This window comes from Cryptomeria japonica, chromosome 2 (genome assembly GCF_030272615.1).
Source record: "Cryptomeria japonica chromosome 2, Sugi_1.0, whole genome shotgun sequence".
In the NCBI taxonomy this organism is placed as follows: Eukaryota; Viridiplantae; Streptophyta; class Pinopsida; order Cupressales; family Cupressaceae; genus Cryptomeria; species Cryptomeria japonica.
In genome coordinates this window covers 536,954,992-536,976,119 of record NC_081406.1, presented here as the reverse complement: position 1 = coordinate 536,976,119, position 21,128 = coordinate 536,954,992, and the positions used below count along the sequence as shown (strand labels likewise).

The window sequence follows — 21,128 nt, the reverse complement described above, 5'->3', positions numbered from 1 at the left end:
GGCTACATCCATCATCGGTTTTCCTTTTTCTGAAACTCTTTAATCTTGCTATGCTTTTTCCTCCACAAATCCAAACAAGGAAAATTCATTCTTGCAATTTAAATTTTTTCTTTCATGAGTGGATGCCAATGCATATTTATAACTCTTATATTGGCTATATATATATATATATATATATATATATATATATATATATATATATATATATATATACAGTCAAATAGTAGAATAATCATATGTGAAAAGGGTACTTTTGAGTTTCCAAAAGAGTATTTGTACATTTAACTCTAAAGGCCTTATTTTTGGATTTCACTTTCAGTAACACCTGAACTGTAATCCCTGTTTGAATTTTCATGTCTTTATTGACACCTTTCATATTTGCTGATGTAATAATTTAGAAAAGAGTACGGAGGCAAAGGAATAGTGAAACTACAGAAGTTTCTGTGACATCCCAACAAAATTCTAGGTATTATTTTTCTCTTGAATGTGATTAACTTTATGGACACATGTTGTAATACTAGGCACATATAAGACAAAATAAGTTTATGTTTTATCTTGATTAAGTTTAATTCAAGTTTTACTTGTTCAATCTTATGCATACCATAGCTATTTATTGCAGTGCTGGCCTTTGCAGGATTCATTGTTCAGTGTTTGATGTAGCCGATCCAAGGTGTGCCCCTGGAAACCAATGTTATACTGCTAATCACATATTAGAGTCGAAACAGGTGAAAATATCTTACCTTGTCCAAGTGACAGGAAGAAAATAAAAGCAGGATCTATCCAATTCAATGTTTCCAATGAATGCTTACATGATCTTTTGTGACCTTGTTAACAGCGAAAGAAATTCCCTTCAGCAGGAATGATTGAAGAAGATCAGGCCAAAGATGATCTTCCTATGGGCCAAGTTACAGGATTTCAGTCAGTGAATATTAGTGGCAAGGAGACAAAGGAGAGGAGAATGTGTTGTGGCATCATTCAAACAGAGGAAAAGTTTGTATTTGTCAATAGAGAAAGGAAGATACAAGCTGAAGATGATTTGGGTTCATTTGAAGATTTTGGAGGTGAGCCAGAGAATTTTGTTGATGCTCTTACCACCATGGAATCAGAAATAGAAATAGATTCTGAGTGCCAAATTAAACAGGAGGTAAATTCTGACATCATTTCTGAGCATAGGGAAACTGGATCTCTGGCCTATACAAAATCATACGAACAGCCAGTACGATACTCTGTTTTTCGGGATACGCAATCCCTGCACACTGCCAAATCTTCTAGTGGTGTTGCAAATACTAAAACAAGCACACCCTCAGAAGGTAGTGTGGAGCAATCTCTGATTCTTGCTTCTGTCCATGCATCTCCACAGTCCGGAGAAAAAGGATCAGCGGTTGATCTTGACAGTGACAATGAGGCCAACATGGTTGCAAGTAGTGTCTCCTCAGAATGTGGTAATGTTGTGTGGACAACTGATACCTCCAACATGGAAGCAGTACACGATCATGATAATGTCACACTTTTGGCTCCTGCTTTGGAAACCATGGCTACTGTAAAGAACAATTTTTTTCAGACACCTGATGCTGTTAAGAACCATTCGTCCTCTTTTGCATTTTCAAATACAGAGTTATCTTCCAGTCTTGGTCGTGTCCATGTGCTGACAGATTGTAGGGAGAAAGACTCAACAGCTGATCTTGACAGTGGTAATAATTGTAACACTGTTCGGACAACTTATTCCTCCACTGAGATGGTACTGGATGATCATCTTTATAAACCATTTGCTGCTACTGCATGTGATGTTCCCATCACAAGCACAAGTCTTTTTCAGAAATCAGAAGCTGCACTGGACCGTTCATCCTCTTTTGCTTTTACTAACTTTGAATCATTCAATGGTTCTCTAAATGCTACACCATCTGCCTGTTTTGATAGTGGAGATGCCTTTTTCAGATTTGTCACGCCTGAGTTATCCATCATGTACAATGATGCAAAATTTGCATCATCAATTATAATTGAAGAACTTGGTGATTCACAACTTTCTTTCATATCTGGATCTTCCAACAAAATCAAATCATTATCTGTCTCAGAAGCTTCCAAATATACATGTAATGAGGAACTTGAAAGTTCTCTTATTCCTTCCATACCTCCAGATGCTGGTGAAAATGAATTAGAATCTTGCTCTGATTTGTCTGAGTTTGCTTCTGGTCTTCACAATGTGCAAGGTGATCATTTGTATCCTGACTTAGAAATTGATGATGTGAAAAGCGAAATGCCTAGTGACTGTGTTTCCTGTGATAAGACTTATCCTAAACATGAAAATCCGTCTACCACATTAGCTGGATCCATATCTCCTCAATCAGAGATTGAAGAAACATTTATAGAATCTCCAATTGGAAACTTACATAGTAAACATTCTACTGGGCTATGTGCATACTTGTTTTCAGATCCTATGAATGATAAAGCTCTTGAATCTAGCATTGATGTTGAGACAGTTGGTAATCGAGTGCTTGATGTTTCATCATCTGATGATGTTCTTAAAATGAAACCTGTTCACATGTATGAAGGTTCATCAGATAGTTCAGTGGTAATATCAACAGCATCAAATCATAGACATTTTGAGTTTTGTCCTGAGTTACAAAGTTTTCAAGTTTCTGTAAATTACACATCTATTCCATTACCTGAAAATAGGGAGTTTTCATGTGACATGTTGGGAGAGAAGCCAATCAGTAGGTTTCATAACTCAAAGGTAGTTGGTACTGTCCTTGAAAATAATTTGATTTCTGACTTTCCCACAAAGGATATTTCTGTAGATATGATTCAAGCTGAGCTTGCTACTGTTGGGCATATTAATTCAGATTCTGGGCTTACCTCATCAAACAATGATTGCCATGAAAGATCAATAAATGTATTCAAGAAGGATGAAACTGAAGCGTTTGTTGTTGCAGATTCTCCAATTGTTAGTTGCTCTACCATGTCTCCCATTTCCATCTTTCATTCTAGATCTCTTGTGGAATCTGCTAATACTGGGTCAAACAACCTTTCCAGCACTGAGATAAAGACAAGTCTCCTTGGTGAGGTCCATACTGGAAGGATTCATGATGTGCCTTCTGCAAGCTCTGCTGGTAATATTCTCCTTGATGATCATCCCCACAAGGAATCTGTCACTAAGAATTCTAGTGCTGGCCTTCAAAGCCACGGTGTTGACGAACAACATTGGGGCTATGCAAAAGAAGGGTCAATCTCAAGCCTTGGTCATATTGACTCACAGGGTCATGATCTATCGTCTTCCCTTCAAGATCAGACAGATATTTCCTTCTCTCAGCCTGCTATAGGATCTCCTCTCCATCTTCTCTTCACTAGGAGTGACTATTACCCAGAAAATTTGAGTCCAGAAAGAAGTTCATGTAATATAAGAATCACCAATCTGTCACCTCTCTGTTTGTTGCCAGAACCTGTGATTCCACTTGAAAAGGAATTGGAGGGAAAAGATACTGCTGATTGTACTTCTCTTGCATCAAATAATCTTGAGAAATCCTCTCAGGCTATCATAGATGAAATGCAGTCCTTAAAGTTGTCATATACAGCTGATGGTTCTGAAGGTGGACATCAAAGAAGCCATGTGGCACATTCTTCAGTCTCATTTAGTGACCATTTTGTGGAATCTACTACTGAATCTGCAGTGATCCCTGAAATTACCCTGAGTGCTAATGAAAAGCTTGGGTCTTCAAGAATTCTGTTAACTTCTTTATTGACAAACTCATTGAGTTCAAGTGAACCCAGAAGTTCAATACTGATGAATCTTGATGATGGCAGTGGAGAGGCAGGAGATAACAGCAACTCCTTTCAACCATCTCCAAGGCCTTGGACATCCATTAGGCTTTCATTGCCTGCTTCTCAGGACAACAACACTCATGATGTCATTTTTGGTACAAGTCAGATGATGAATCAGTATGAGTCGGTAGGTTCTGAAGATTTAGTTTCAAGTTCTTTAATTACAGAATCTAAAATTCCAGAGAACCTTTCACAGGAGACACCACCACCACCTCCACTCCCTCCTTTGGACTGGTGGATAACGAGACCCCAAAAAGTATCATTAACATCCATTGAATCGGCTGTACCTCTTGCGCCGCCTCCTCCTCCATCAAAGCTCAGTTGGCCTGCACAGAATTCACAATCTCAGAAGACTTATATTGAAAGGAATGATTCACTCATAAAGTCCATCGCATCACATGACAAAAGCAGGGTATTGGTCTATTTTTATGCTGCTTTGCTTTGAAAATTTATTACGTATGTATGAAGCAGTTGAATGCCTGCTTGTTTAAGAATTTTGTCAAATCAGCTCTTACAGGTGGGGTATAAATGTTTTATGCAGTTGAGGAAAGTTATACAACAAACCCAGTCATTAAAAGCCAAACCATTAACTGAAAGAGAGGAGTTACTTGAGCAAATACGGAATCGGGTTTGTAGCTGTGCCCTTTGTTGCATGTTTTTGGTTTCTTTATTGAGCTAGATTTTAAATTACATTCTTGATGTCATAAGATATGTTTGCTACGTTTCTGAAAAATTATTTGTCATCCAGTTCCAGGTTTGTGAGCTTTGTTTATTTTGCATGATCAGCTAAAGTATTTGTCGAGTAGCTTGTTAATATTATCTAGATATTTTGGTTTCATTGGCCAGTCTTTCAGCTTGAGACCGACAGTTACAAAAAAGCTTGAAATCCCTAGACCAGCAACAAGTATTAATGTCACTGCTATCCTGAAAAAGGCCAGTGCCATTCGAAAGGTTAGACATCAGCTTAATCTTATTCCTTCTATATTCATCTCTATGCCATTGCATGACATTCAGCAATTTGATGTCCCCTGTATCTCAATCTCAAGAAACTTTATGTTTTAATTGCAGGCTGTTGGAAGTGAAGACGATGAAGATGATGATTGGAGTGATGCTTGAATTCTAATTCATGGTATTTTTCATCTGCTCTTACTTTTATGATTATTATTATTATGTGATTCATGGTCAGAAAACATTTTAGGAATAAAAAAGGTCCCTTTCCATCTTTTAAAAGGCTTATAACAAAATAAATCTAATTATGCCAATCTAACCTACCTTGATATATATGGTGCGAATCCTTAATCATATAATGTGCATAGGGTTATGAGGAGTTGGCTTGCAGCTACCTTAACTCTTAATTAAGATATATGATCATTTTTGTATTCTTATTTAGATATGTAGGTAGTCCTAGGTGTTAAGTTTAGGTGTCTAAGTTTTGGTGTCTACGTCTTCAAGATGATGTTTTAATTTTGGTAGCAATATAGCTAAGGACATACGTGTACTAAAAATAAATTGTTCTATATTGAAGGGTTGAGTGATGAATAAGAGGAGGAACCGATAGTAGAGGGTGGCAATGAGTTAGATGCTGAAGATTTAGGAGATACTCAACCTACCATTTCTTGTCACATGCTTGTTAGAGTGAGTGCACTACAAACTCTCAAGGTGGGGTGTTTCTTGATGAAAGAAAGAGTAACAATATTGATAGATTTGAGAAGCACACACAACTCCATTAACGAGAATTTAGCTACTTGTCTAAATTGTTTTATATTTCTTGCTCCAATATTTCAGGTTCCAAATGCAAATGGAGTTACTATTGTTGCTTATTAAAATGTCACAGTATTAAATTGATCATGTGAGAGTATCGACTTGATTGTCCAATGTTTTCTATTCCCATGGGTACAAGTTACAACTGATATAGTGTTGAGAGTAGAGTGGCTCACTACATTAGGAACAATTGGGATGAATTTCTAGCAGTTATTGATGAGTTTTCAATTAGAAGCCAAGATGGTTGAACTAAGAGGCTTGCATGCAAAGTCCCCATAGATGGTAAACTTTCATCAAATGCAAAAGAAGCTTAACAAGGGGCCTATTGTTTTGTGGCCCGATTGTTTTCATTAGCAGCCTGTGAGTCAAATGCTGCTAATGAAAACTATTAATATCCCCTTTATCTACTATAGCAAATGCTACTAATGAAAACTATTTGTCTCCCCTTTATCTACTATAGAAAATTTGTGAATTATGGCCACATAGTAGATAAAGGGGAGACAAATAAGACAAATGGTCTTTTGCATCCCTTAGTTATTCCTAGGCAGCAACCGGAAGAGGTTTCCATGGATTTCATCATAGGCCTTCTAAGATCTAGAGGTAATAATGTCGTCATGGTAGTGGTGGATTGCCTCATCAAATATGCCCATTTTTCTGCATTGTCCCATCCTTTAACAACAAGTAAAATAGCAAAAGCATTTATTCAGAATATACAAAATTTGCATGATACCCCAAGGTTTATTGTTAGTGATTATGATCACATCTTTGTGTAAGAACCCTACCAAGATTCTACCCCAAAAGTTTTAGTGATTATGATCCTATATGTATGTATGTATGTATATGTATGCACATATATATACATATACATACATAGATACATATATATACATATACATACATAGATACATATATGTATGATTATTGTTAGTGATTATGTATGTATGTATGTATGTATACAAACGATATAGCATTTAGTTAGATATAGGCATACTGTTATGCTCAATTTTGTAGCAATGAGCATTGTGTTAGATCAAATAGCTATAGAGGAAGGGTAGTATAGAATTAAGGCCTTGGAGTAAAAAGGTTTTGTGGCTGATAACAAAAGGCCTGATATAATATTTACCATGTAAATCTCCTTTTAAATCAATATAAAGGGTGCTGCCCCATAGCAGCTATTAACTTATCAAAAAAATAAAAAGTAAAAATCATTAAATTTAATTTCAAAATATTAAAAAAAAAAAATTGTATATTCAAATGAAAAAACTTTTATTTTAATGTGCTTAAAAAAATCTTTTACTCTAAAGAAAACAATAATATTTTATAAAAATAAATATATAAGTTCATAATTGTAAGTATATATAGTAAAAATATTTATAATTTGCAAATATATACTAAAATATTTAGTTTATAAAATATATTAAAAAATAGTTATTTTTTTAAATACTTATAAATATACATTTTGTTGGTGTTGGAAATAAGCCACACCCGGACTGATGATGGACTGGTCCAAGAGGGGCCAGTAGCTCAGTGGTAGAGCACTCCAGCAGCGTATGGAAGGTCCTAGGTTCGAGTCCTAGCTGGTCCATGTCTCAACATGGTATCAGAGCCAAGTCCAGGCTAGGAGCCCCAAGCACACGAGAGGTGTGGCTTAAGGGGGGGTGTTGGTGTTGGAGATAAGCTACACTCGGACTGATGATGGACTGGTCCAAGAGGGGCCAGTAGCTCAATGGTAGAGCACTCCAGCAGCGTATGGAAGGTCCCAGGTTCGAGTCCTAGTTGGTCCATGTCTCAACACATTTCATTCTGTAACGTTGTAAATTGCACCTCGCGCAATTCCACGTCACATAAGCGCCTTTGCCTAAGCTGATTGGAATCATGCATCGCCTCATTTGTCCTTTTGTCCACATGGATTGCCTTGTCAGCTTAGGATTTGGTTTCTAGCGACCATGTTGACCAGTTGACTGATTGACTCTACCGTGCTGCGGAGATTTCCGCGTGCCGCGCTAACGTCTCGTGAATCTGTCAGTTGTAGGTAGCTGTTTGAGCATTACACTTATGCTCGAAAGACTTTGTAACGCCTCTGTCCGTGGCCATCAACGTCGAGATTCGCTTTGGAGGCTATATCTCATGAATTTTGAGACTTTTTGGAGGATTCTTGATCCTTTGGAAGTTTCTTGAGCTCTTGGTATCCATTTTTCCTTATCTCGCACAGGTTTTCCAGCATTTGAAGACCACCATTATTACAACTTCTTGGAGAACTGGTGGGGCTGTTTTCATAATTGTTGGAGGGGAGTTCACTCTCTTTTCTTAGTTTAATTATCCTTTATCTTTCATCTAGCTTGTCTATTATCTTAATTATCTATTTGTTATCTTTATCGTTTCATTTCTATTGTTGCTACTATTTGAGTTGTCCGTGGAGGTGGAAACACCAAAACGGGGATCTGACTGACGTAGGCCTCTAAACACAACCCCCAACATTTTCCTTTCTTATTTGTGTACAGGTTTGTGATTGTGGGAAGACACTTATCTTGCGGGAGGATTTAATCATGGATCGGTTGTAAGTTTCCTTTGTCCTTTCTCATCTTATTTTGGTGTTTCGCATTCTATATCGTTTGTTTAGTTTATTATTAGTGTTCCATGGGCGTTGGGGATGGGTTTCCGGGACGAGGGGACCAAGGGCCTAGTTTGGGGACGGCCGGGGGACGACGGCGAGGGGGTGGCGGGGTGGTGGTGCTGATATAGTTATACATATACATATAGCACTTGAAAAACTAGTTTTGAAAGATGTATGATAGTATAACAGTATAAGAATTACATTTCAAATGAAACTATAGGAAATTTGAAATACTAAATCTAAATACCAAGATTTCTTCAATGCTAATTGCTAATTAGTTATTGCTAAATAAAATTTGACAAATGAAATTGTCAAATTGGAGATTTCTATTATATTGAAAAAAGGAAAATATGAATATCTGATGCCATTGCAAAGTCTATAATAATAAAGATGATTACATGATTCATCATTACAATGAGTAGCCAAATACAAATACGTGTAGCAATAGCATTACACAAGAGACGAGAGTCAAGGACAAAATGAGAAAACTCAAAATGTAGCTAATGGAGGCCTCTAATCATCTGCGAACTCCTCCTCACTGGAACTGTTGGACTCCTGAAGATCAAGATCCCTCAAGCTCACACCAACTAGCCCTGCATCTGAAGTGGTAGGATCATCCTCATGAATCTGTGAAGGTTCCTCTGGCTCTACATCCCATCATGCCGCTGGACTCTCCTTGTACACAAGTGTCTTGCGGTCCATGAGACACAAAACACTATGTACAACCACAAGCTTCTCTGCTCTCTTAGAGGTAAGTCTGTACCTCTTAAGGAGTGGATGAAGCTATATGTAGACCAGTTCCTCTCAACAACTGAAGAATTGCAAACCTGGGATAGCAGACGGATGGCTAGAGTGGTGGTCAAAGATTTCGGGCCATGACAATTCCACCACAAAAGTGGGTCCTCCTGTGCCATAGTGTCTATATCCATCTTTGTCGCATCTGAATAACCTCTAAGAGTGGCAAATCTTCCCCACTCAGTGCGAATTGTGCCAGCATCTCTAGAATCAAACATCTTCTCTACGCACCTAAAGAAACCCGCCTTAACCTCATCATCCTGAATCGGTGTCACTCTACCCGGTCTAGCCTTGTACCACTTAGGATTCAAGGCAAAGGCAGCCATATGCAAAGGAGTGTTCAACTTGTCCCATCTACGTTGAATGATAGGCCGGATTTGCTCATTGTAGAATGCTAGAGAGGGGTCCTTCACTCACACAACAACCCTCATTTGGTCAAGCATAGAGTCAATGCATTCATACACCTCTCCAAGGTTAGGTGCATCCCCATCCCCATATCTGATCACCTGGAATACTGGAGAAATGATGGAGACAATATATTTCGCATCAGTCCAAAACACATCACTCTTCACTATCTCTTTCACCCTTCTCCCCTGCTCTGTCTTGGCCTCAACCCACCTATTCCACTCATTAGTCATAACCATGAGTTGCAATGCCTCTTGCAACTCAATCATTCTCTACAAGAGAATGAAATAGGATGCATATTTGGTCTCAACCGGTTTCAAGAACTCCTTCGCGAAGGTCCTGAAGAGTGCATGTGAAATGTGGTGGTTGCAGATAAACATCTGCACATCTCTCGCATCGGTGACCACTCCTCTAATCCAGTCAATCTTCCACATGTCCTTGAGTGCATTGTTCATGGCATGCACACAACATGGGGTCCACCAAATGTGTCTATAGGCTGCCTCAATGAGTCTCCTTGCTGCTCTACACACATGGGCTGCATCTGTCACTACTTGGACCACATTTTGTGGCCCAACCCCCTCAATAGCCTCCCTGAGGACTTGAAACTGGAAATCAGCATATTTACAATGCCCTATACAATCAACTGCTCTATGGAAGTATGGGCCCTTTGCACATGTGACCATGACATTGATGAGTGGACGATGGCTAATGTCCGCCCACCCATCCATAACTATGCTACACCCCGATGCCACCCAACATGCCTTCATCTTCTCCATCAAAATATTGATCTTGGAATAGCATTTATCCAAGATCAAGTCCTCATTTTCGTCTCCCCTGGTGGCACATAAGATGGTCCTCCCTTCGCCACCATAGCCATCATCTCCTTATAATAAGGAGACTGTGTAACATGAAATGGAATGCCATTGACAAAGAAGAACTTGTCAATGGATTCATCTATCTCATCTCTTAGCTGCACATTAAACATATCAGCAATGGGGTTACTCTATGGTGTCTGCAACCTACGTTTCCCTGCCCTGGCGACACTAGAAGTGGAAGTGGATGGAGATCCAAACATCATTCCTCCCATCTGCGAAGCATGAGAAGTGTGTGGTGGATTCTGGCTGTGTTGAAGGGCTGCCCTAGTAGACAAAGTAGTGGGCATTGAAATATTTTTGTCATCTGGAACCCCCCAAAGCCTGTTAAACTCAATTCTATACTGTATATTTTTAGCTTCCTCCAAAAAATTACAATGTCTCACACCTTTTCCTCTCCAAAAAAGAAAGTGTGCATTCACCCTACTATTGCTACCAGACCATTCAGTGTCACAAATGTTGCACTTCCACTTCCTTGTTCCCCCACTTGAATGTGATGTGCCTTGTACTGATATTCTTGAAGCAAATTGTTTGAGAGGAGACGTAGGATCAAAATGACCCCTAGCATACGGTGCCAACAACTCTAAAGGGCAACCTGTACTAGTTGGTGCACTCGCCATAGAACTAGATTGGGCTCCAGGATCAGCCCCATGGTCACCCCCCTCATTTTCAAGTTCATATTCTGAATCATTCTCACTATGAGAATGGATTTCCATCTCATCTTCACTCATGCCTTGGGAGCTCATTGTGAAATTGACACTGGATTTCACAAAATAAAAATAAAAATAAAATCAGCCTAGTTTAACAATTTGTTTTTTTTTCCTATTCATCTCAAAATGAGATTTGATGTTGAATCTTGAGGACAAAATGATGAATGATCTCAAAATGAGATTTGATGTTGAATCTTGAGGGCAAAATGATGAATGAATCATTCATCATTTTGAGATGAATAGGAAAAAATAAATCCAAAAATGACATTGAACAATGAAAATCAGAAAATAAAACCAAAAAAACAAGAAAAAGTTGAAAAACCCTACCTTGTGCTTGGAAAATCCCTCCAAAATGCAGTAGAATCTTCTTTCTCCTCTTCTTGTTTCTTCTAGCTCCTATCACACTTGCAATCACTTTTCTCACCCCTTCAATCAGTCTTCTACAAGTTTTTCCTCCACTTCAACTTGCTGGAAAAAAAACTAGTTTTTCAAAATGAGAGTGAAATCAACAAAAAAACATGGTTTTGTGTTGTTTTGGGGGAAAGGGTGGGGCCCATGTCCAATTAGGGTTACCCCTTAACCCCCCAAAAAGTCACATTTTAAATTTTTTTTACTTTTAACCATTGCATTTCCGTGGGGGTGACGGGAGACGTCTAGGTGTTTCCCTGTCCCTCGAGAGGCGTGTGCACGTCTCTCGAGAGACGGGGAGACGCCCAGACGTCTCCCACGTTTCCTTGGGAGACACAGAGACGTCTCCCCGTCTCCAACGACGTTTGGGTGGCGGTGGCGGGACGGCGGGGGACGTCACGTCTTCGTCCCCCCGTCCCGGAGACGTCCCCGTCTCCGAGACGTGGCCAAAAAGGGGGGGTACGCGTCCTCGTGGAACACTGTTTATTATTGTATCATTTGTTTAGTATTGTAATCGTACTTGTCACTTTCTTACGGTTTTTGTGCTCTGTCCATATAGGATGTTAGTGTGCCGCACTGGTGTCCTAGTTCCGTGCTCTTGTCCCGGGGACAAAGACTTAATAGAGTCGTTCGAGAGTCTTATTTATAGCTTGTTAATTTAGTTTTGTATTTTCATCTCCTAGTTCACCTTTAGCACCAATTTAAGTGAGGTAGAGTTCACCACTTCAAGGGTAACAAATCTCGCCTTCTACATTTTGGTGAACCCGACGTGAAGCCAGTTGCATTGTCATTTCATAAGTGCTTGAAGTTTCCTCACGAGGGTTTGGTGCATGTTGTTGAGGTTACTGGATATTGACCCCTGGTAGCCCATGGAGATTTTTCGTTAGATCATTTTTGGCTTGCTCCGATGGGGCCCATGCTTCACTGTGGTGACTTGATGTATTGAGCATATTATCAGTACAAGACGGGGGAGTCGGCCCCTAAATCGGTCCAGCCTAGCTATTCCTTGCCTCTTCTTGCATCAACCTTTGCTCCATCTATTCCTGTGTTGGATCGGGTAGTGCCGTATACCCCTTCATTGTCGGGGGCTGAGGCTAAGCCTATTCCTTCGAATAGACCTCCTCGTCCACCTAGGACTATGCAACATCCAACGGTGTCCTCTCTTCTTGCGATTGCACTTAGTACAGACAAGGGAAAGGCACCCATGCTATTAAAGTCTGCGGCCCGCTCTCCCTTCGAGGTTCCAATCTTGTTCCTCTCGTGCTCGTTGGTCACCACTTGCTCCTACTTCACAGCTCGTGTCAGCACCCTCTATTCCTCTAGTTGCTCCTCGAGCAAAGTGAGGTAGGGCACCCGTTGTTGTGAATGTAGTGCCTATCTTGGGTGCACCTCCTGTTCCATTGGTTGGGCCTTCTCCTATCCCCGATAAGGTTTTAGAGGCCTCTCTTATGGAGCACGGTGCTCTTGACCCTTCTCGGGCTTCAACCCCTGGTCCTCATCTTTGTCGCAATTAGTATGTGCGTGATTTTAAGCGCTATCGACGAGCCATGGCTCAGGAACGAGATCCTGCTTTGCAGTCTGACGGTGCACCTTCAACACCCATTCTTGTCGCATTTGTTGCCATCTCTTCAGATGTTTCAATCTGTGCATCATCTTTGGTGTTGCTTCCGATTGTTTCAGGGCCTATCGATGAACCTCCCCCTAAACGGGCGTGGGTCTTCATTGCTCCTTCCCTGTAGCCGCCCCTTATCACCTCGCTGCCGGATGTACCTCCGTTGTCTCAGCCTTTGGATATGTTGCACATGCAGGTGGTGTCTAGTGTAGCTTTGTTTGCCCCTCCTGTTTCACAACTACTTCTTCATTAGAGCTTTCTCGGGGTCCTCCAACTTGCTACGGTTGACAAACGGCCTGTACCTCATGTGCAGCCTAAGTGCAAGTTCGAGTAGGGCCCCATTTTGGAGTTTCGTCGGTGCAAGTCGGTTTAAGTATGCTCCTCACCTATCTCTTTGTCTGCTTCCGTGCTTGCTTTTGTGCCTGTTTCCGTTTGTGTTGTTGAGAAGGCCCTGCCTTCTCTTGAGTTTGTCATTGCCCCTCTTGCAGAGGCTAATAGTCCAACTCCTGTTTCGCCTCCTCAGATTGAGTCACCAACTTCCTCTATAGAGGCATGCTTGTTCAACTCTCTAGAGGATATCTCGGCATTGCCTTCGATCTTTATCAGTGTTCTACGGTCATTGGGGACGAGGAGACGGGGGGACGGGCTTTGGGGACGGGGGAACAAAGGGAAAAAGTTTCAAGGATGGGTTTCGGGGACGGGGGGGACTTGGGCCTAGGAGGAGGAAACACGTTTCCGTGGAACACTGATCTTTATGCGGTTGTTAACTCTTGCCTCTTCTGAGCTTGTGGACGCAGATGTTGCCACTACCTCATCCCTCTCCCTTGTTGCTGGTGAGGTGCTTGGTGCTACCCTTGCGATTGTTGCGCTTTGGTCTCGCCTTCCTTCCCCATATGATCAAGATTGGGAGGATGATGACTTGATCGTTGAAGGATTTTAGGACAATCCCTTCTTTATCTTGTAGCATAGCGCGTGCATGATTGTGTTCCCCCGTGCTTGCTTTACATGTTTGTTCCCTCTCGGATAACCCAAGCTACTCCGTAGGTGCTTGGAAATGGGAGGTTGATTGTCTTTATCTATTGTGCCCTCTTGGAGGACCCGAGTTACTCTGTCGGTGTTAGGATACAGGGGATTTTTCGTTGTACAACTTCTCTTTGTCCATCTATTTCTTCTATCTATTGTATCTTGCTTTTTGCCATTCGGGAACGATGCAAAGCGTTGGGGGCATTTAGGCCTTCTTCCATGTTGACCCAAATTTTTTATTTTATCTTTGTCTTCATGCGCTCTTCTTCAGATCTGAGAACTTTGGCATTATGATGAAACACCCATTTGCAACTATACTATTTATTTTATCTCCTTGCTATAGGTTCTGATGCCAAATAATTGGATCCCCTTGTGCTCTTGCATTTTTGTTGATGTTGTGGGTCTTATGTGTCACCCGTCGAAGATGACATTCCGTGGAAACATCTCACCATGTTGATGTGCCATAGCATTTCTTCTCCTTAGAATGACATGCCTTCCATGCATACCATTCTTAGGGGGGGCTATTAAATCTGCATAATTTGCATTTGGCATTTGTATCTATTGATCTTAGCATTCTTGTTTGCCTTGGTGGGGCCCAAACCACTTGATCTATTTATTTATCTTGTTTGCCTTGGTGGGGACAAACCACTTGATCTAATCTATTTATCTTGTCGCCTTTGGTGGGGGCCAATCCACTGCTTATCAAATCAATCTACAATCGCTCGATCGCATGACTGTCTAGCATTTTGTTATTTATGTTGGCAAAATCTCGCCCTATCGTATGGCTATCTAGCATAACACAACTTGCTATCCATACTGGCGAAATCTTGCAAATCGTCACCCTATCGTATGGCTATCTAGCATAACACACTTTGCTACCCATATTGACACCATCTCTTTTATCATGGTAGCTACTATCCTATATCTTTCATAATAGGAGTTTTCCTCCATAAGCGGGGTTTGTTTCTATTACACTATCTTATTTATCTTATCTATTCAATGTCTGATCGCTCTTTTGTCTTACACGTTGGACTACAGCTGATGTGTTTTTTATGAAACAACTTAGCAAAATCTAACTCTATCTCGAGTTCATCTTGTTGGGGGCAACATCGTTTGATCGGCTAATTTTGCTTTCCCCTTTGTAAATCTTGACAATATCTCTCTATTTTAGCTTCACATTTCTCGATAAAGATATGCTTACTAAAGTGGGGGCAAAATGTAACGTCGTAAATTGCACCTTGCGCAATTCCATGTCACATAAGCGCCTTCGCTTTAACCTGATTGGAATCATGCATTGCCTCATTTGTCCTTTTGTCCACATGGATTGCCTTATTAGCTTAGAACTTGGCTTCTAGTGACCATGCTGACCAGTTGATTGATGGACTCTAGCGTGTAGGAGAGACATCCGCGTGTCGCGCTAGCGTCCCACGAATCTGTTTGTCCGCAGGTGGCCGTTTGAGTGTTACGCTTGCACCAAGAAGAGTTTGTAACGCCTCTGTTTGCGATTGCTGACATCGGTATTTGCTTTGGAGGCTATGTCTCAAGAATTTTGAGACTCTTTTGGAGGATTCTTGATCATTTGGAAGTTTCTTGAGCTCTTGGTATCCATTTTTCCTTATTTCACATAGGTTTTCCAGTATTTGAAGACCACCATTGTTACAGCTTCTTGGAGAATCGATGGTGCTGTTTTCACAAGTGTTGGAGGGGAGTTCACTCTCTTTTCTTAGTTTACTTATCCATTATCTTTCATCTAGCTTGTCTATTATCTTAATCATCTATTTGTTATCTTTATCGTTTCATTTCTATCATTGCTACTATCTGGGTTGTACGTGGAGGTGGAAACACCGAAACGGGGGTCTGATTGAGGCAAGCCTCTATACACAACCCCCAACATTTTCCTTTCTTATTTGTGTGCAGATTAGTGATTGTGGGGAGAGACTTATCTTGCGGGAGGCTTCAATCGTGGATTGGTTGTAAGCTTCCTTTGTTCTTTCTCATCTTATTTTGGTGTTTCACATTTTGTATCGTTTGTTTAGTTTATTATTGTATCATTTGTTTAGTAGTGTAATTGTACTTGTCACTTTCGTACGGTTTTTGTGCTTTGTTCGTACAGGATGTTAGTGCACTGCGCTAGTGTCCTAGTACTATGTGCTTGTCCTGAGGACAGAGACTTAACAGAGTTGTTCGGGAGTCTTATTTATAGCTTGATAGTGTAGTTTTGTATTTTCATCCCCTGGCTCACCTTTAGCGCCAGTTTAAGTGAGGTAGAGCTAAGGTAGGTTTGTTCCTTGGAGTTCACCATTTCAAGGGTAACAAATCCCGTCCTCTACACATTCATGTGGTGGGGTTTATAAAAAATTGACGAGATAATGGATTTTTTCCCTTTTTGTTTAACCTAATGTTTCTGGTAATTGACGAAGGAATATGGGTCCAATGCTTTTAAATCAGCCCTATATTGATAGGTTGGACGACAATCAAAGAGATAATTTACTTGACCACCCTACCTTCTTTCCCTATCACTAATCTCTCTTTTGATATATCCATCCCTCCAAAATGATCCGTGATTTGTGGATGTTTGCCAAAGAAAAGCACAAAAAAATGGATTAAATAATGAAAACCCTAATTATAAAGAAATATGAATTAGAAAATAACATATATTTGTACAACGACTTAAATGCGTGTAAACAAGAAAAATTCAGCCATTAACATTGACCATGATTTTATTTGAAAATGCAATTTTTTTTTGTGTGGAGGGGAAGGGGGGGTGAAATCACCAACTATGGCGATTTAATAGTTAAACACTAAATTTTCTAAAAAGAAAAATCAAAAGAATTTATTTTAATCATTTAATAAGGTGAATTATCCTATGTCCCCATGCTACTGCTTAAGTGCAATTTCTGCTTAAATTTAAGCAGCTAGAGTGTTCCCATGCAACTATTTAATTACAAGAAAAGGATAAATTGGAATCGTTCCCTATTTTAGTGGAGCAGCTATTGCTTAAAAATAAAAAATAAGCTTTGAAAAAAGGGGGGCTGGAAATAAGTAGCAACTGCATATTGAGAAGAATAATAGGTGGCTCCACAATTTTTTTTTCTTTTATGTCTAGTTTTTTTCCCAAATTTTTTCTACAAAAATTATTTTAATTATTTCATTTAAAAATACAATTTAAGATGACTGCATAAAAATAAGTAGCAAAATTTTAAATTCATGTGGTCATTAACTCCAATAATTGTTGCTTAAAAATTTGAGCAATAGCTGCTAGCCAAAATATGCTAAGCAGCCACATGGGGACCTGCCCTTATTAGTAACTGAAGTGCTGGAGAAGTTGGAAAATGAAATAAAGTCACTTTATGGAGTAAAAAGGGATTATTAATTATAAAGTGATTTTAAATTATATTTTTTTGGGAAGTTCCTCTTGAAAGTTATAAAAGGGTTGAGGAGACTCATTGAAGTCATTCAAGATTTTTTATATTTGATGAAATCCTTTGTGGGAGTTTGAGCTATTATTCAACTTTCCAAGCCCTGGGATGAAAAGCCATATGGCATACATTGGTTTAGCCAGTGAAAGATCTGCCCTAGCTGATTTGCAGGTGGGGTCTTTCAGATTTTATGCATGTGCTGAAGAGTTGTATGTGACGGATTTGTGCTAGAGGTTATCTTTTTCATAAGTTTGGGGTTTTGGTTTTCAATGTTTGCAAAAATTCATTGAGTTATATAAATAGCTGCATCGCCCTCCTAGTCATACCATATTCTTAGCTAAGGACGTACACCTTGCAATGTAGAATACAAAGGGTGGTTAACCTTTTGTAGGGAGGGCAATTATATTGGTGTGACGCTTAAGCCTGATCACAACGAATTCAAAAAGAAAAAAAGTTGTGAGTATTGGTGGGTGCTCTAGATTAGCCACCACATGTGCAAAGGACTCAATGTGGGTTTAAAGAAACTATCACAACATTTCTTGGGAAATTTCTTGCCATGTATTTGGTCTAATTGGGATGATATGAAAGTGTTTGATTTTAGGAAATGACTATCAATGAAGGAATTTTAATGACATCCATGAGACCCATTAGTTTAAGGGACCATGAGACACAAAATTAACACATTCAAATTCTTTTCCATTTGGGTTCTTTTGTTTTGAATCTTCAGCAAGAAACTTGCAGTTTTGTGAAGGCTTGCCTCAAAAAACTCATTCAAACTATCCACCTTAAAGCTGTTATCAAACTGACTGTGGATATGTTTATACACTGCACACTCCTTGATGAAATGCCATTCAGTTTTCACCACACCTTGCTGCAAAAAATGCAAGTCCTTTCTTCCCAATATTCTTTGGGCACCGTCCATTTACCTGTTTCACGTCTCAGATGATGAGAACTAGTCCTCAACTGCACAATTAAAATTTTAGCCTTCACCTTAAGTGTTGACCTCAAATAAACTTTTTGATCATGCTTCCACATGGGGCTAAATTCTTTGATATAGTATGTTTTTTTTTTTTTTTCTGCCTATCGGTTTTGTTGAAAGCCTATCGGTTTTGTTGAAATGGCAGTCTTGAATTTTTCTAACACCAATTTTTTAATCTCCTCATTAGTGTTAGGACAATCATGCAGATTTATGTCCCATGTATCCATCCAATTGCTTCTTCTGAGTGTTCTTCTTACAACGCAGTTTCTCTTTGTAATGTCCCCTTCCAGCCAGTGATCACTCTTGATGGAGAATAGCCTATTCAGGAGGCCCGTAGGCTATTTTTGCAGAATTAGGGTTTCCATCTTCCAGGAGGATTTTGATTGGGAAGCAATTGGAGTTTGGGATTTTTGATTGTGGAGTTTTTCTGGGTTTTCAGAGAGCTTCGCAGTGATGGTACATGCATTGCGTTCAGTTGAGGTTTGCATACTTACTATTTTTAGTAAGTAGGGTTCGAGTAGCACATTTTTTTGGGTTTTTCAAGAGTTTTCTGTACTTACTATTTTTAGTAAGTAGGGTTCGAGTAGCACATTTTTTGGGGTTTTTCAAGAGTTTTCCGACAATATGACATGCAACTTCATCTGACTACACTTCAGTGGACTTACTATTTTTAGGAAGTAACAGTTGATCCCGGTGTGTGCCCTAACGGAGTTGGGAGTCCCTTACTATTTTTAGTAAGTGTGGAAATTTTTAGGGTTTCAATCTAGTTTGGCAGCACCGACTATTTTTGGCAGTTATGTGATAGCTCAGTGACTCAGTTCTATTTCTGGCAGGCATAAATGAGTTCAAAATGCAGTTTAATGGACTTGGTCATTTATCATTAAAATGACTTAAGTTAATACTTTTATGACATTTGGTCTGCAAAATGGTTTATTAAATATTAATACTTTGTCCCAAGTTTAATATTCAATTATTAAATTTGACGACTTAGGAAAGAGGGAAAAATATTCCATTCATAAGATTTTATTATTTCTCCTAAGTCAGGGGTCGAAAAAGAGAAAAGTATTTTGAAATATTATTTGTGGACCTTGGACAAGTTCGAACTTGTCTAGGTGAGGAAAAAATACATCTTGGGTGGCCATATGTTGGTGTAATGAAATGAAATGGAATGCTTATTTGGGTGAAATGAAATGTCATGTAGTGTGGGCGAATTTGGAGGTGTTGAATTTGAATTTCGGTGAGCAAATGTTATAAATAAGAGCTTGGGCTCTCATTTGGATATCTTTGAAAACTTATACTGTTATGCTGTCGGATTGACTCCAGACTTCTTCGAGGGTGAAAACCTCCTAGGGCTTTTTGCAATTTTGAGTGTGTGACATCACTCCTAGATGTGTTTCGATTTTGGATTGTTTGGTTTGATTCTTGTGGGTAGCGTTTGTTGGAGAGCTGAGTGTGTGGTGTTTTCTTCCTCTGAAGGGCACAATTTTTGGTGAAGAGCGTGGCTTTCATTGCTGCCGTACTTACCTTGCAGGCCGTACTTTCATTGCAAGCCGTACTTGCATTGCAGGCTGTATTGTCCTTGCAGGACGTACCTTACTTTGCTGGCCGTACCTTTTGGTGTTTGTTGCTGGACGTGTTTGGTGTGCTTTGTGTGGGAGACTTCGGTGATTCTGTGTTCAGCAATTCTAGTTTTGGGGTGTGTGCGAATCTCCAGTGTTGTTTGTGCTTCGTTGGTGTGGCTTCCCGTAGTTTGCTGTGGTTCGTGGTGCCAGATTGGTGGAGTTGCAGCAGGCTGTTCTCTGTAACAGCAGTTCGGTATTGTGGCTTTTCTCTCTTGCAAACCTTTTCCTTGTTCTCGTGCTTCTCCTTCAGTTCTATGTTTGTAATAGCTCATATTTCATATTGGCTACCATTTTCAGAATGATTCATTGTAAAGCTAAATGGTAGTACCATTAGCTATCATTGTTTGCATCTTATTTGTAATTCCCACTACACAAGTGGAAGAGGATGGCTTGGCTGCCTTCTATGTTTGTAATTAGGAAGTGAGTTCAGTCCTCCCGCTGAAATACTATAGTAGAGTTGATTTGTTGTAATAAGTCCTCCCGCTGAAAACTGCGGTCGAGTTGATTTTGTTTGTAATAAGTCCTCCCGCTGAAATACTATAGTAAAGTTGATTTGTTTGTGTGTTGGTGTTTCTCCTTGGCTGGTTTACCACCAAGTCTTCTGGTTTTCTATCCCGCTGAAAAGTGGAAGGGGCTGTCACTCTACCGCTTATGTAGTGGGAGGACTAAAATGAAGATTACAATCAACTCCACCGCTTATGTAGCGGGAGGACTAAAATGAAGATTACAATCAACTCCACCGCTTATTCAGCGGGAGGACATTATTACAAACAAAGATATGTGGCATGGCCAGCCTCTTTGTAATGTCCCCTTCCTTGTGATGATGCATTCAGTGGTCTATTGGCCTATTCTAGAGACTCGAAGGCTATGTGGAAGGGTGAATTAGGGTTTCCATGTTCTTTGGAGTTCCGACCAAGCTTGTCAGGGATGGATTGTGAACTTACTATTTTTAGTAAGTTAGGGTTTGACCGTCGGGATGGTGTCGAGTTGCTAAGCTCACCAAGCTCTTTCTTTGGTTGCGAAGATCACGATTTTCGGAGCATTATTTTATGACTTGCTTTTTTTAGTAAGTGGCAGTTTGGGCATTCTATT

The 21,128-nt window shown here is 39.8% G+C and overlaps 1 protein-coding gene across 3 annotated transcripts in view; it reads left to right on the top strand.

Annotated features, from left to right (window-relative positions):
- The window catches only part of LOC131066770 (uncharacterized), an 89,062-nt gene that overhangs the window by 45,364 nt on the left and 22,570 nt on the right, over positions 1-21,128 (top strand). Inside the window, exons 5-11 of one of the 3 annotated variants that reach the window (XR_009111723.2) lie at positions 399-466; positions 635-725; positions 836-4,228; positions 4,358-4,444; positions 4,663-4,767; positions 4,885-4,945; positions 5,342-5,451. Coding sequence is in view for 1 of the 3 variants with exons in the window: in XM_058001609.2 (XP_057857592.2) it covers positions 399-466; positions 635-725; positions 836-4,228; positions 4,358-4,444; positions 4,663-4,767; positions 4,885-4,932 (3,792 nt within the window). In the remaining 2 variants the exon portion in view is untranslated. Of the gene's footprint in view, positions 1-398; positions 467-634; positions 726-835; positions 4,229-4,357; positions 4,445-4,662; positions 4,768-4,884; positions 4,946-5,341; positions 5,476-21,128 lie in introns of all 3 variants that reach the window. The other 2 variants (XR_009111724.2, XM_058001609.2) reach the window with 2 other exon arrangements.